Source organism: Amia ocellicauda, chromosome 6 (assembly GCF_036373705.1).
Source record: "Amia ocellicauda isolate fAmiCal2 chromosome 6, fAmiCal2.hap1, whole genome shotgun sequence".
In the NCBI taxonomy this organism is placed as follows: Eukaryota; Metazoa; Chordata; class Actinopteri; order Amiiformes; family Amiidae; genus Amia; species Amia ocellicauda.
In genome coordinates, this window is record NC_089855.1 from 7,521,012 (window position 1) to 7,537,597 (window position 16,586).

The window sequence follows — 16,586 nt, forward strand, 5'->3', positions numbered from 1 at the left end:
TTCCCACTCAGGTGTACCAGAACCTAATAAAGAGTTAAACTAACTGTCTTCAGAGCTTTTAAAATACACAACACAGAAGGAAGAAACGTGACCAAGATGCCTCAATGAAAACATGTAAATATGGATCATACCCTGAGGAGTCGTGCAAGAAATAAACAAGCATCAAATACAGTTGGTACAGAGACTCTGAAAGGATTGTGTGAATCAAAACATCAGGAGTTGTAAGGGAAGCCAGTATAGCTGCATGGAAATGCTTTTATGTACCCAGAAGCGTGACAAACACCCAGCGGAGACACTGCATGCTTCTAAAAGATATCCACTTCCTCCTGACGCCTAGCTGATGGGCCGAGTCTTTCAGGAGGTAATAAATCCAAAAACAAACTGATCTCCACCTGTATCTTAAAATCTACTGGTGTAGTCGTGACCTTCACTAGGACACTGTAATACATCGCTATAATCAGTCATTACCTGAAGTAAATTAGCATTGATTTAAAGGTTTGTTTGGATAAAGAGAGGTCTGCTGTATCCCTTTTCTTTGCAGGGGGACGCAAACTTAGTCGATCATATCTTCTAGAATAGACCCCCTCTCTCGAATCCACAGAGGTGTCCTTCAAAGGGAGGGTTTTCTGAAGGCAGTTGGGGAAGATGACTTGGGAAAGAGAAAAATGTGTGTGTACACATTTATTTGTGTTTTTTCCATTTCAAATAGTTTTTCTCATTCTATCTCGGCTTCATTTGGAGATTGAACAGTTTGGTACTTGATCAATCAAAACCGGTCCCCCAAAGATCGCTCCTTAGAAAAACAAAACCGGGTGGGAGGAGAGTAAAATAATTAAAATAAAATGATTGACTTCAGTTTGTGCAAAGAATATAAAGCAGTAACAATATGCCTGGACTAACTTAAAATAAAATAAAATAAATGTTATTTTAGGTTCCAGTAAAGCTGTCTATGTTGGCATGTTTTTTTCTCTTGCTATTTTTTTTTTTTAAGAAATGGAAATTCATATCCAAATCTTTGAAGAGTGTGAGAGAGAGAGAGAGAGAGAGAGAGAGGGTGAAATCATTTGAAAATAAACAAATCAACTGATAAAAACTGTATGTGGGAGTTTGTGCACAATCTGGCAGCGAGCAAATCTACAGAAGCATTTGTGCTGTCAGATTATGTTTATTCTGCCCAGGGCTTTTCCGCCGAGCACGCTGTGTTTATCTCCCTTCCCTGCCACAGCGTTCGATTCAAATAAATCTACCAGCCGTGGCTCGCACAGACGTCTCCACCCAGACCTCACTGAAGGTTAATGGGAACATTCGGGGGCCACTTCTGTCATCTCTCGCTTTGAAGAAACAACGTGTAGGAGCGGCGGCGCAGAGGGCTCTCAAGGCACTGATGCGTTTACCGAACAGACTAGTGAGCGGAGGAGACACTTAGAAACAACGCACAATGCAGTCGACGGGCCTTATTTAGATGAATTAAACATCAGACTGCCACATCGAACCAGGGGCTTAATCTCGACTATAAACTCCAGCATTTTAACGTGCTGTTTTATGCATGAGCTGCTTCCAGTTTTTGCTAAAACTCAGTTTGGCGGCTCACAGGGGGATCGCCCGTCTTTCCAGGATGGCAGGAGGCGGCAGACGGGAGGGAAGGCCAATTGACTGACGTGCTGCTTGGGAGCTGGTTGGCCAGGAAGATTCAGATCATTGGGGAGGGTTTTACTGACTGAGGTGGGAGGCTTATAGGTGCAGGCTTTGATTTGAAACAGGAGGCGATAATAAACAAACAAATAAACAAGGGACGGAAAGCAAACATTTCAGTGATGCTGTCTTTGCATAAATTCCTTTATTGTTGCAGAAAGAAAGAAAAAAAATATTAAAAACAGCATTTCTTTGTACAGGTATATAGTATAGAGTACAGAGTATAGTTTCTCTATACTGTGATGCTTGATAATTAAGGGGTTCCCATCCCAAGTCTTGAAGGAGCTCCTATCCTGCTGGTTTTTGTTCCAACCAAGCTCTTAATTACTTAATTGATCCCTTAATTGAATTCATAATATGCTTTTAATTATTTTATACAGAGGGGCTTTTAAGTATAAAATAGTAAAAGGAAGGTATCTTATTGAGTAACTAACTTTGTATCAGTCAACTGTAAGCAAATTCTTAGTTCAATTAAGTAAATGATAGCCCTGCTTTATGCCATGACCATGTTTTAGGTTTATCTGTAGAAACGCTGATCCATTTGAACATCACCGGGCCAATAATAATAATAAAAGCTGGAGAAGAAGAAATAAAGTAATATTCTAGATCAGGCACTGCATATTATTTGAAACATGTTATGAATATTTATTATTGATTAGATACTAGCTGAAATCCGCTACTGATTAATTCTCCACTAGTAGATTTGTTTATAACTCATTATATAGTGACATTGGCAACCTCTAAACTCAACCCCCCCACAAAAAGCTATCAGAAGAGAAAACTGAATTGTTTGAGGTGCCTGGGTGCTGTCGTCTACTTAGCTGTGAAAAATGGTCTCATCTCTTCACTGCAACCCACGCGCTGCTGCACAGAGGCCCTGCTTCTTCTGACGTTAGTTTGGAGGTCAAATGCTTCCTAAAATTGTAGCGTTTATTTGCTTGTGATACACCTGGCAGAGTAACGCACAATAATAGCACCATGTCAACTAATGCAATCTACATGATCTAGTTACTAGAAGTTTCTGTCAGGTATGCACGTACTTTATGTTCAAGATCTGATTTATCAGATGGTATCAGTATAGTGTGTTTTTCAATCAAGAAGTTTTTTTCCTTAGTTTTCCCCTCCGATATATAAATCTACCGAGAGAATCATTCTGAAAGCATTACGCTGTGAGATATACCAGCCCCAATATATCCATCACACGGGTTTCTTTGCAATCTCCAGCCCAAATCTAATCTCATCAACGTGGGGACATTTACAGAGGAACTCATTTACTGGGAAGAGATCGCCATGTGTATTTCCCTGTGTGTCACCCTGTAATTGATTTCCACTGCAGCCCCAGCTCGGAGAGGGACTCCCTGTCTGTGTGTGGAGTAGGAGATGCGATGTCTCCTCTGCTACTGTGCATCCCCGGATTGTTTCTTTATTTTCAAGTGCATCAGTCTCGTCACTTTCTTTTCTTTCTTTCTTTCTAGACACATCCACATGGACGTGGACGGTCTCTTTATCCTTGCACTGGGCGGTCCTCTCTGGAAGATAGTTTATAGTTAATTGAGAAGAGAGAGGCCTGGGTCTATATCGCATCCGAGGGGTTGTCATCTCTCTGTGTGGATCGGGCTCTGATGTTTGAACCATTTCCTTCACCCTCTCTGGTTAAAAAGCTTTTGGCAAATTAAACAAACAGTGCTACATGAAGACCAAAATGTAATCTATATTATTATTATTATTATTAATCATTTTAAAAATCCCCTAATCCCAAATAACAAGTTATTTTCGGCCTGGCGCTTCAGTGCCACTCTGTTCTGCTGCAGCCAACCACCGGCGATTGAACTAGTTCAGGCCTGAGTCTGTGGAGGGTGCCTGTATTTTTTGTATTTGTATTTCTTTAGTACAGTTCATGATGGTAAGAGAGAGGTTGTTTTTTTTTAAATAGCTGAGCTGCAAATGGTGTCGGCATCTCATTTGGAAACTGGTTTGTCTTATACTCAGACCTGGAGTCCCACACTTAGATACTTTATTTTTAAATCTAAATGATTACTGACAACTTTACAGTCATGAAAAAGCCACAAACCTGTTTTTATTAAATAAGTTGAATAAAAGGCTGTTCGACCACGACTGCACCAGAGACTAATCTGGTAGATTAAAGGTTTCTCATTATTGGCATCTTGAGTGAAAGCCTGATACAACTTTTATACTGATGCGTTTTGACAGCAAGCCTAAGCCTTTCCATTGCACGGAAAAGAAATACCTCAAATATATTCATAGAGGCTTTGCATAATGGCTCTGGCAGGAGGTATTTTTATCCATCATGCAGCAAAGTAGTGGAGATCAATTGCTCGAGTTCTCCTTCATGTTTTTATTTATGTATGTATTAATTCATTCATTCATTCTCGGCGATTAAAGTCCGTAGGGCCTTGAATGATGTAGAAACCAACACAGGTTTCTGAATGCATCTTTCTAGGCTTTAACTGTCTGAAATTCTAATGTTTGTAAAGGTTTGAACCACTTGTTTTCATTGTTTACATTGTGAAACTCGAGCAGAGTTGAACTTGAGACATATTTCAAAGATGTCTTTTTTCTCTTAAATCGTGTGGATTTCTCTGCTGTTGCCTTAATTTATTCAAACTGCCGGAATTTCAGTAGCATTTAACTACTTAAAGTAATGCGCGGACGTAAATAGCAGAAGTGAAGTTGCATCATCACTCATGGGATAAAAGCTTGTATAAAATATGCAGATTTGTACATATTTAGCTTTATTTAGCCATCAGCCTGAGAAAATTTACTTTCTTTAATTTTAAAGCTCACAATACCCAGGGCAGACATTAAGGCAAGGCAAGGTCACCTCTCCACTGGCTGCTGTAGTATTCTGGCTTCATTTTTGGTTTAGTGATTGTGTGTGCTCTACTGTATATTAGTCTGTATAGTAGTGCCGTATCCAATAGCCAAACAAAGCGTTAATAAATGCAACATTAATGACATGTTGTGATATAAGTGTAAGCCTGCTCCATTAATAAACAATCTTATGCGTAAGAGATACTCACCTCTATTTGTATTGGCTGTCGATCGATAAAAAAAGGATTGCATGATGGGATTTCGGGCCCAGCCGCTTATATAAAATAAATGTATATTCATAATGGACAAGAGAAATACACCTTTAAGTCCCAACGCCATTCATTCATGATGCGATGTTTTAAATAAGGGTTGGCGACTCATTAGAATACAGCGTCTATCGGTCTGTGGTGTCGACCTGCTATTCATAACCCTGAACTTTGAAATATCACTGCAGATCACTAGACGTGATTGAACACTTTCTGAGTCACATCTGGACTATCTGAATGGCCTCAAAGCCCCCGTCGGACACCACAGCGCTGATGAGAAGCAGACATGTGAATATGCATCAGTCACTCAGTTTTACTTTGAAGGTTAACGTGTGTAGGTTGTACAGAGTATATATTTTCCCAGGGACTTGTTTCTGATATGAATACAAGGCCTCAGTATGACCCTGGCTCTATTAGCATTATCTGAAAGCAGAAACAAGATTGAATGTTGTGCTTGGATAATAACTTTAAACATGACAAAACCTCCTCAATTGATAAGGCTGTGAGTCTAGCATTGCCCTAATGAATAACTTCTCAGTCATTGATGTATATATAACCTAAACTATATTCCTTAATCCATAGGTCTGAATATTATCAAATCAATTGGTGCGCCAGTCAGTGTGCCAATTGGGATCACTATCGGCTTACACTTCATATCCTTTTTTTAATTATTGCTCGGTCCTTAGAGCGCAGTTTCTTTGTCAGGACGCTCTACAACCCAGAGGACAATTTATTACCCTTAATGAAATGCGACTATCACAGTTCCTTTCTCTCTGTCATTGGCACCTTTCCCAGCTCTGACACTGTCCTAGTCTCAGGTCATGCGAGTTAAACGGCTGTATCTTTCTTCTACCTGTCGTTTAAGCACGACACCCTCTGTGCTCAATCTAATTCTGATATCCGAGGCAGAGATAATAATAATAGTCTTCTGTTTGCGCACTGCATTGGAGCTAAGTTCACTGTCAACAAGTCCCCATTGCTGTAGCGTACAGGACTGTTAAAATCCACCCTCTGTATCTGTATTGTTTTTATCTCGATCATCGAGAGCCTCAGGCAGTATTTTAAACTGTGGACAAAGTGCCGAGAGATATACATCAGACTTACTATTTTGAGAACAATTATTTTTCTTTTTTTGGCAGTTTCTTCAAAAGCCCCGCGGAGCATCTGTTTAAATTGTGCTTTGCCTTTAATCATATATGAAAGTAACAAAAGAAAAGTCAGCCCCTTTCCCTGTATTTAAAACACATCCTCTTATTGGCCAGGAAAAGGGAACTGAACAGAGTCCCAGAAGAGTATCAAATCCCATGTTTTTTCTTCCCCTAATTTTAATTGGTATCACTCTAAGAAAAGAAAAGGAATGATGTGCATTTTTGATAATGTAGACTGCAAAATGATCCATTCTTTTTTAAAATAGTCTATTTCCGAAGTAGGTATTTGAGGTCTGTACACAAGTACACACAATAGAGGTTACTCAGACAGATGGCCTTTATCAAATGATTCCCTTTCTCTATTTATGGGCGTTAGTTTGGGATAGACAAGTCCCATATCGGTCCAACACGAATTTGGTCTTGTATGCCTGGGTTTAAGGCAATACGATCTTCAGGGTTTGTTTCTGCTTCACTACTAAAATCCTGCCTGCTCTTTCTTCCGCCACCGAGACAGGATAATCGTGTCTCTTCGGGAGGCATTTTATTCTCCATATGCTGTAAACAGTCCCTAAAAGTACTTATCCCGATGGCCTTTTTTGCAAATCAGATTCCCTTGATATGTTGTTGTGTTTCAAGTCCCGGCGGTGACTGATTGTGAAGCCTGAATACAGGACACAGCGTGGAAAATCAGTGGCTGCTGTGTAAAGGTTAATTACATTCTATAATTGGGTGCCACCTAACGGGTGTCAGACAGAGAGCCTTATTTTCCTGCATGTTCTGGGATTTCGTGAGCTAATACACAACTAGGGTGTCAAGAAATATCACGAAAAGGACAGCAGTCCTGCTTTACGTCCATCAGTTAAACTTGTATTCTTCCATTACATTACTAGAAATGTCATCAGAGTTTCTGTCCAGACGTTGCGTGTGCCTTTATGACAGATAGCATATTCAAATTTAGGAAAATTGTATTATATATGTGTTACATTCTTTGCTATATTCTTCACTACGCCACATGAGGACAACCAGAGGAGCTTTTCCAGATCAGCAGGGACACACGCACCCGGGGACACAAATGGAAATTGGGCTTCAAGGCATTCAAGACAGAAAACAGGAGACACTTCTTCACACAGAGAGGCGTCACAATCTGAACAAACTCCCCAGCGATGTGGCTGAAGAGACAATTTGGGAACATTCAGAAACAGACTGGATAGGATCCTGGATCACTTAGTTATCTTATGTTCTTTCTTATGTTCTAATATAGAAGTATAGATTAAGATAATAACACTCCAGTGTGCAAAAATCTGCACTTACACAACAGAGCACATTTAAGTTAAACTGTGCTTCCCTGATTGCGTGCCAGAGAAACCTGTGTGTTTTGTTGTGTGCTGTGGTGGTTTTGTGTGTAGCACTTAACGACCGATTTTGTTCCATAAAGCCACTCCGGCTGAGCCTCAACCCTCTTATATGTGGAAATACTACAACTCTGCATCTAAGCCCTATGACATCACTCGATAAATTATTCCCCACTGCAAACAAACTGGGAGGAGGTGTCCCCATGCATGATTCATGCAGCCGGTTCCACGGTATATCTCCAACACCAGCTTTATTTACACGAGGACACGTCTGCGGAAGCTTACTTTGTCTCTGATTGGACGGGCTTCTTTGTGCCTCCTGCGATGGCTTCTCATGGTTATAGTTTGTTTATACCCCCCAGCTCCTCCCTCCTATGATGATACAGTCGGTGAGGTAGCGGACATCTTTAGAATACGAGGAAACTGGACAGAGTTTCTGGAATGAGGAGTCCGCTATAAATCCTATAGAAACTGACAGTTGGAGATTAATTTGTATCCATGGAGGGATTGTTATCCATTTTACTTCTTCTGCAGACTTAATCTCAGGGATGCTTAGTATGTTCTCTGCTCTACAATACACTGATATTCCAAATCATTAAAAAACAAATCCAGTGGGTTTTAAATCCTTTTAAATGTGACCGTCTGTGTTGATAATTTGTTCCAATTATACTTTTGATTTTCCTCTTCGAATGTCAGTTCACACTTCTGTGTTGTTGAAGGAGAAAGTTAGAACTTCCACACGCAGACACATGCAGATTGTATGCGCTACGTCATGCTAACGGTGTTAATGTCTGCTTCGGGACAATGAGCCGCGCCGGTTAGATCAGCAGTGCGTCTCTACATGCGGTCAGGTGACGTGGCGCTAGAGTGAAGCGAAACCCGAAGAAGACAGCCATCGCTCCTGTCAGGAGTTTGTGTGGCACCTGGGGTGACTAACTGGAATATTTTAAAATATGAATAGACTTTCTATGAGGCAATCTAGCGGGAGAGTAATCTGATACAAAGAGACCTTTTCATTACATTTCACACCTGGGTAACCTGTCCTCTGGGCGGCACAGTCATTATGGTTTTATGTGGTTTTATTGGAGACGTGCATTAAAAGGTCAGCGCAGATGAAAGGGGGTGACTACTTGCCTTTCTTTCATCAGCGCCATTAGCCTTATGATTTAGTCATCACAGGCCGCGGCGAGGGAAATATCAGCCATCTTCAAACGTAACGCCGGGGCTGAGATTACCGTAGTAAAATATGGGTCGATAACAGGGTGCCTCCAATTACCAAATGTCTGTTTCGTGTTCACATCTCTGCATCTGCCTCGGTGAGTCTGTGTTTTGAAAGGCAGAGACGGCAGATGAGGAGATTTTACTCCTGTCTGGGAATCTATTGTTTTGTTGGCGGTGTGTGTTGGCGTAGTGCCACGGGCGGCACTGGCTGAAAGCAAATGAAAAGGCTGGACTCTGCAACATATGGTTGTAGGCATGTTAGTCATACTAATAAAGTAACTAATAAAGTAAAAATAGTGCTTCCCCTCAGTGGAGATGTTTTTCATTTAGGCACTATCTGTTTTGCCCAAATCTGGAGCTGGACACAGTTTGTTTTTGTGTTGATGTTCTGTATACAAACTTGTCACTCCAGCATCGTACCACCAGCCTGTTTGGACGGGATTATTTTCTCTTGGTTGGGTCTGGTTTACTCGGTAGCTCTGAGAGGGAGATCCAAGAACATTATCATTTAAACACATATATATATATATATGTATCTGTCAGTGTCACCTTCTTGTGATGTGGCTGCTCTGTTGGCACCTTCTCCCTGAGCGTCACCCCCGTGTACGTTGCCTTCCTGTCCCACCACCCTGTGGACTCTCCCTCTTTGTGTCTGTGTCTGTGTCAGCCTGCCTCGGTCTCTCTGCCTGGCAACAGCCCCCACACGGCCCCGGTGAAGGTGACCTCGAACGCCGGGGGAGAGCAGAAATAGGACAGCGGCAATTTGAACATGAAATTAACAATTTTCTGCCGATGAGTCAGTGTGTCCTCCGTTAGCAAACACTGTCGACGGCAGGAGAGTGTGTGCAGGCTAAGTGTACGAACCAGCCTTCTTTTTTTTTTTCAATCACTCGGGTTGACTCTCTGGACATGCTAAGTGGATGTTAAGCTGCTTTTAATCAATCTAAAACCTGAACTGTTGGCAGAAGCGGATGGGTGTCTGTTTCCCTGGGACCCGCGTATGTTTTAAGTACTAGGAAAGTCTCTCCGTTTACTGTTGAGTGGAGGAGCAATCTTCAAAGCTATCCCCCGAGGCTCCAGAGAGCCACGCGTTCCTCAGATCCGTCCCTCACACCAGAGTGAACAGCCGCTCCCCCGACACACTTCAGCGCGGCTCAGGGTTTACTTTCATTTCAGACCTGGGAGTGTTAAACTGTTTAATACTCCGCAGGGAGGCGGGGAAGAGTCCCAATAGGAGGCAAAATGCATCTAACCCCAAGAAGAACCATTTCAGAGCAAAAAAAGCCATTTGGTTACAGTTCAGATGGGTACCTGTGTTTTGGGACTGTTTGTGGGAGTAAAAACAAGCCACCAAGTAAATAATTTCTCCCCGAGTCGTTAAAATGTGACAGAATGCAGTTATACGCCACTGGAGGCTTACTTCATTCGGTATTGTTTTTATTTGTGAAACACCCTTCTTTATATTTCTTCTCCTTAAATTTGTATAATGTTCAGACTGTACAATGCACTAGTTAGAGCTCATCTGGATACTGTGGACAGTTCTGGGCTCCACACTTCAAGAAAGATATCGCTGCTCTAGAGGCAGTTCAGAGGAGAGCAACCAGACTTATTCCAGGTCTGAAGGGACTGTCCTACTGAGAGACTGAGGAACTGAACCTTTTCACCCTGGAACAGAGGAGACTACGTGGGGACTTGATCCAAGTCTTCAAAATCATGAAAGGCATTGACCACATCAAACCAGAGGAGCTTTTCCAGATCAGCAGGGACACACGCACCCGGGGACACAAATGGAAATTGGGCTTCAAGGCATTCGAGACAGAAAACAGGAGACACTTCTTCACACAGAGAGGCGTCACAATCTGAACAAACTCCCCAGCGATGTGGCTGAAGAGACAATTTGGGAACATTCAAAAACAGACCGGATAGGATCCTTGGATCACTTAGTTATTAATGGACACCAAACGAGCACGATGGGGCGAATGGCCTCCTCTTGACTGGACACTTTCTTATGTTTTTATGAACATGTACATTCCTTTTAATTAAAGGTGACAAAGCAAATGTGAATCCTGCCACCTAATGAAGCAACATTTACTATTGAAGTTGGATATTTTCAATATATATTTTTATGACACTAAAAAAGCATCAGGACATAAACAATTATTATTTTTAATGTTTTTGTTTAAATGTCATAATTTAAAACGTTAACAATGTAACAAAACTTGATCCAAATCAGGTCTACAGAACAGTCTGAACGAGGATGAAACCACCATCTGAAATGTTTAAAAAAAATGGTGTTATGCATTTTGTTAAGCTATGGTGACAGACATACTATTTTGTATGAGAGCCAAGTATCCAAGGGGCTTAATGGTATAGCATGCCTTGACGTTATTAGCCATTCGGAAATAGCTACAGCCCTAATCCCGTAGCAACGCGCTGATTGTGTGTTGCTGTCTCTGTTGTGGCTTACTGCGACTTTTGGTAATAAATGCTGGTTTATAAACCCACAGTTTCAGTGCCTTTAAGATTAGTTCTGGCAGGTATTTTTAATGTTCATTTCCATATAACAAATGGCTTTTGAAGCTGTGTTGACTTTACTCACTCTAGCAAACATAACTATATGCATTATTAACGACATCTGGTACACGATGTACTATCGCAGTCATTTGCATGTTTCCAACGGAATCAAGGCGATTGATAGAACAGATTAATGAACCAAGGGAAGGGCATTATAAATGGCCCGCTTCATGCACGTCTCTGATTTATACGTTCGGGTGTCAAGATCAGTTGGAACGAAACGGAGTATGAATTAAACACGCGGCGCACTTTGAAATCCGCTGATTAATTGTCTAGCACAAGAGGTTAAGTGAGCCTACATGTCCTAGGACAATTGCTGGAGGACAATTTCGACCTGATTGTGGCTTAATCACACACATCCTCAGCACAGTGCTGTACGTCTGCTGAGAGAATCATGGCAGCGATGATTCACTTTTATCTCTTAAAATATGGTCTGCCGCCAGAGCCATGTGGCTTCAGTTTGACCAGATGAGTCACAAGCACCTCTAGACCGCATGTGTCCAGTTTCTCATCTGTAAACTCCTGTGTTTGTCCACAGTGCAGTTCAGCTACCTTGACCTGACATCCCTGAGGTCCGTCCATCAGTTTGTGCAGAGGTTTAAAGACAGAGGCCTCCCACTTCATGTTCTTGTCAATAATGGTAAGTAACTCTAGTATGTAATAATTTTTCAGCATGTCAGAGCATGTTTAATACACTAGTAGAAACTCAACGTTGTGTCCAGGTCAGATGTGATTCGAGAGGAGAACGTCCCACTGCTGAACTGAGAGAAATTAAAACTTATAATCGTATTTGTTGTGTGAAAGTCAACGCACAAACCGAGACGTTTTGGGTGGAAATACATTTTTCGTAAACATTTAAAGAGGTAATTTCTCGAAACGAGGAAATTAATATAATCTTTGCGTGATTAACTTCTCTGTGGGTCACCGTGCTTTATGAACAGCAGAATAATTAAAATGACGTTAGCATGGGTCTCAAAAGACAGCCTCTTAATGGGGGGTGTATTGATTATGTCAAACCTTGCCAGATAGCGCATACTTTTTGCCAACATCAGCGGATAGGTATCTAAGAGTAACACAAGCTATCGGCCACAAGTAAAATAAATTAAATTAAATTGTCAGTTTAATAACATGGGAAAGACAACAAATTAGATCTATCAAAAATGGTCCTCTTTTTACTGACAATATTAGCATAAGAAAAGGAAACAAACTGAACTAATAGCTTTGCTTGGGGCGTTTGAACTTCACCTTGAAATATTTTCCACCTACAGTCTGCAGTTCAGTTCTCCTCAAGGCTGTGTGTTCAGCTTTTAATCATATTGCATAAGATATCATATGTTATATTTATGTAAGTATACATGTATGTAGAGGCATTTGCTGGATGTTCTCTGATTAATACATTTTAGCTCATTAAACTGCCAAAAATTAAGTGAACCCATGCGTTCTGCAGCAGACGACCAGAGAAGTACGTTGATTTGTTTGAAGCGACAAATGTATGCAGAACGTTTAGTCTGCAGGCTCTTCTGCATGTATGAAGTATCGCCGTGGTTCCCCCTATCACTCCCAGAGAGCTGGATAAATAATGTACAATATGACTTGCAAGGATTGGACTTTGCAACTGGAGAGCAAAAAAATAAAGTTTATGTGTTCCACTAAACAGGAAACCTAATTACACAAAAAAAAAATGTAAAATAAAACTTTGGAGCAGTAGACGTGTTTGAAATCGTCACACAGAGCATGTAACGTGTTGTAATCCTGCCCCTAAAACAGTACATCACGCAATACTCAGTGTTTTCATTGAATTGGACACTTCCTGCCTCACTATGACTATGTTTGAGCTCTTGTCCGCTTCTCTTCAATGGGATCAAAGCCCACAATGACACGTGCTCCCCTGAGATGAAATCTGAACTAATTGATGAAAAACAACGCTGCTTTTTATTCCCCTCTATTAATAGAAGAAGAAAAAAACAGCAGAATAATCCGCAGGCGTAGGTATTACTGGAATTATAGCAGAGCAGGAATTCGAATCGGCACATTACCTTCCTAACATAGAGGCTTCTGATTGCGTTCTGCATTGATGGCCCGGACTCGTGTATAAATGAAAGCACATAAGTAGATGAGGACAGTGAATAATTTCCTGATGGGAATGGCTGATTCAGGTCAGCAGAGTTCAGCGGAGAGCCGCGGTCTCTTCTCGTAAGCATGTGGAATCAGCTAGCTAATGTCTACTGGCCGTAGTTGTTTTTATTTATACTTAACTGTGACACACTAAGACTGAATAAATCAAAGTCCTTGTATCTGTAAAGTCCTGCAAAATTAATTATTTAAAGTCGAAGAACTAACTAACATGCTCATAACTAATTAACTCATTAACAGACTAACTACTAAAGTCAGTGGCCCAGTAAGCTTGATTAACATCCCAAGGGTTCAGACGAATAACCAGGTAAGATATTTGTCTGAATTCACATGGGTATCTTCTCGGACTTTGCTCAGAACTTGATCCCTGAACTCCCCAAAAGTGTGGTCACTGTCAATACTTCCTCTGTAGTATTTTTTACAGTGTGAAGTAAACTTTTAATCTAAAAGTCATACGGATTTCCCCTACTTAAGATGACCCTGTTTGCTATGTTTAAGATAGTTTTGTTTCCCGGCCCAGAAGGTGTTCAAGACCATACTGTTAGTTTCAACAAGTTCTGGTCTGTAAAGCATCCGAGGGTGACAACACAGACACCATCTGTTGTACCCCCAAAGCGCACAGGGCCGGAAAACATCTCCTACAGATATAGGAGGCATATGTTGGGCAACTTCTCTTGGCTTTGTTCAGGAAATGATCCGTCTGGGTCTTTTAATGAGTGGCCAAGTTCAAGTGAAGTAAGAGCCAGCCAGAGCACAAACACAACCCCAAATTCATACCACACAGTCCAGCAGGACCGCAGAAAGCAGCACAATCACCCTTGCACCAATAACACACAGTGTTCAGCCATCGCACCATGACCACCAAAGTCTCCTGGATTTATCTTAGCAAGTGTAGAGCTCTGGGAACAATTGACACACTCTACTGCTTGGCTGCCAAATATATTTTCTGCACCCAACTATAATTTCTGTCTGTTGTCTGGTGCAGCTGGCGTCATGTTGGTTCCAGAGAGAAGGACAGAAGATGGCTTTGAGGAGCACATTGGATTGAACTACCTAGGGCACTTCCTGTTGACACAGCTCCTCCTGGACACCCTGAAGACGTCTGGGACCGAGGAAGCCTGCGCCCGAATCATCACCGTCTCTTCTGCGACGCACTACGTGGGAGAGATCACCCTGGAGGACCTACAGAGCAGGTACACCATCTGGTGCGGCTTCGCTCAGCCGTGGAGACGACAAGGGGGTGCATTTGGAAAAGCAGAAGAACACAAACTGGGATAGCTTGTTTTGTCACTTTATTTCTTGGGGAACAAATATAAAACTAATACAAATGTTTGTCGCACACAAAATATATTTAACTACCTAATAAGGTGGGTGGTTTCCAACTAAATTGAGTTTGAAACCATTATTCATGCATAGCGGACTGCGGAGGCCGTTTAGACGCACCACTCGTATCCTGTTTGTCTTATGCACCTGATTTAGCTAATTGAATGTTCCTTTAGCTCCCCGAAAAGTTACACGAATACGACATCATATCATTAAAGCTTTTCAGTAATTATATTAACAGCCATCTTAGTTTTCCACCGATTTCTTCAGTGCATTAAGGAATTCTGCTGTCAAGCTGTGAGACCCTTTTATCTCCCCGAGAACAGTTCTGACTCATTACAGATCCTGCAGTTTGATTAATGGCTTCCCACGATCGCTACATCGTTCTGAATATCGAGAGATGAACAGATAGTATTAAGAGCAGAGGCCGGCTACGTAAACACAGACTAAGACTCGGTCTTAGTATGATTATAAGTCATAGTCCGTTAAAACGGTTGACGGTGGTCTTACTTAGTTAAGTACGCAATGCATTCTGGGAATTGTAAGACAAAATAAACATGGCGGATGCTTAAAACAACAACAATCCTAGTTCACAGTAACTGAAAATATGTGCTTAAATTGCATGAGACAGATTAATTAAGACTAGTCTAATAAGAAACATATGAAGTGTCCAATCGAGAGGAGGCCATTCGCCCCATCGTGCTCGTTTGGTGTCCATTAATAACTAAGTGATCAAGGATCCTATCCAGTCTGTTTTTGAATGTTCCCAAATTGTCTCTTCAGCCACATCGCTGGGGAGTTTGTTCAGATTGTGACGCCTCTCTGTGTGAAGAAGTGTCTCCTGTTTTCTGTCTTGAATGCCTTGAAGCCCAATTTCCATTTGTGTCCCCGGGTGTGTGTGTCCCTGCTGGTCTGGAAAAGCTCCTCTGGTTTGATGTGGTCGATGCCTTTCATGATTTTGAAGACTTGGATCAAGTCCCCACGTAGTCTCCTCTGTTCCAGGGTGAAAAGGTTCAGTTCCTCAGTCTCTCAGTAGGACATTCCCTTCAGACCTGGAATAAGTCTGGTTGCTCTCCTCTGAACTGCCTCTAGAGCAGCGATATCTTTCTTGAAGTGTGGAGCCCAGAACTGTCCACAGTATCCAGATGAGCTCTAACTAGTGCATTGTACAGTCTGAACATCACTGCCCTTGTTCACAATATACCCTAGCATCTTGTTTACCTATATAAAGGTTTTATGTAGTTTTCGTGCCTCTAGTTGGCCTGCTTTTCAATCCACTGTGTCTACTGGGGAAGCCGCATTAGATCTCCCCATGACTAACGGGACGTGGCATGCTGGCAGCTGAAACCAGTGTCATTCAATTACGCATGATGTGCTGAAGAGATAACAGGACAGAGGCAGCACAGGATTCTCAACTCAATGATTTGTTCCACATGTTCCACCTTCTGTATATGAAATACAGTCTGAGGGTTATTCCAGATCAGATTCAGCTTTTTTGTATTGTTATGTGGTCGGTGATCTGCAAAAGATTGTGGCCCAACTCTTCAAGGGATAGAAAAGATATGGGGTTTTCCACTCTCCCTGCTCTGAGATTAGTTACTCATCAGTTACCCATGATTACCCTATGATTAGAACACTGTAATGTTTTTTCCCAGATCTTACACGCATACTTACACAAAGGTAGTAAATAAGATGAAGCCCTTCTAAAACAAAGTAGCTTATTTTGATGGGTTTTCCCCCCCAAACTCCCCTAGATAGCAGTGATGTCACAATAAGTCATTGCTGACCCGTCTTCCCTGCGAAGTCGTATTTCTGCTGTTATTAGTGGTGTATTTTCTGCACGCTGCATAAAAGAAGTGACACCAGGCTGCTCTCTCCCGAGGGCCCCGTGTAAACATGTTAGCACAGGTGACGGGCTTTAAAGTGAGAGAGACGGGGAGGAATAAGTAAATAAAGCCATTCTCGTGTAGTTTTACCTCACATTCGTACAGCGAGAACATGACTCAAAATGAGTGCTACAATCCTTATTTAGATTCCTTCACTGT

General features: G+C 41.7%; 1 protein-coding gene across 2 annotated transcripts in view; it reads left to right on the forward strand.

Moving 5' to 3' along the window:
* Positions 1 to 16,586, forward strand: part of LOC136750848 (E3 SUMO-protein ligase ZBED1) — a 63,051-nt gene that overhangs the window by 33,127 nt on the left and 13,338 nt on the right. For both annotated transcript variants that reach the window (XM_066705975.1, XM_066705974.1), the window contains exons 4-5: positions 11,624 to 11,725; positions 14,204 to 14,411. In XM_066705975.1, coding sequence (XP_066562072.1) covers positions 11,624 to 11,725; positions 14,204 to 14,411 — 310 coding nt within the window. The remainder of the gene's footprint in view (positions 1 to 11,623; positions 11,726 to 14,203; positions 14,412 to 16,586) is intronic.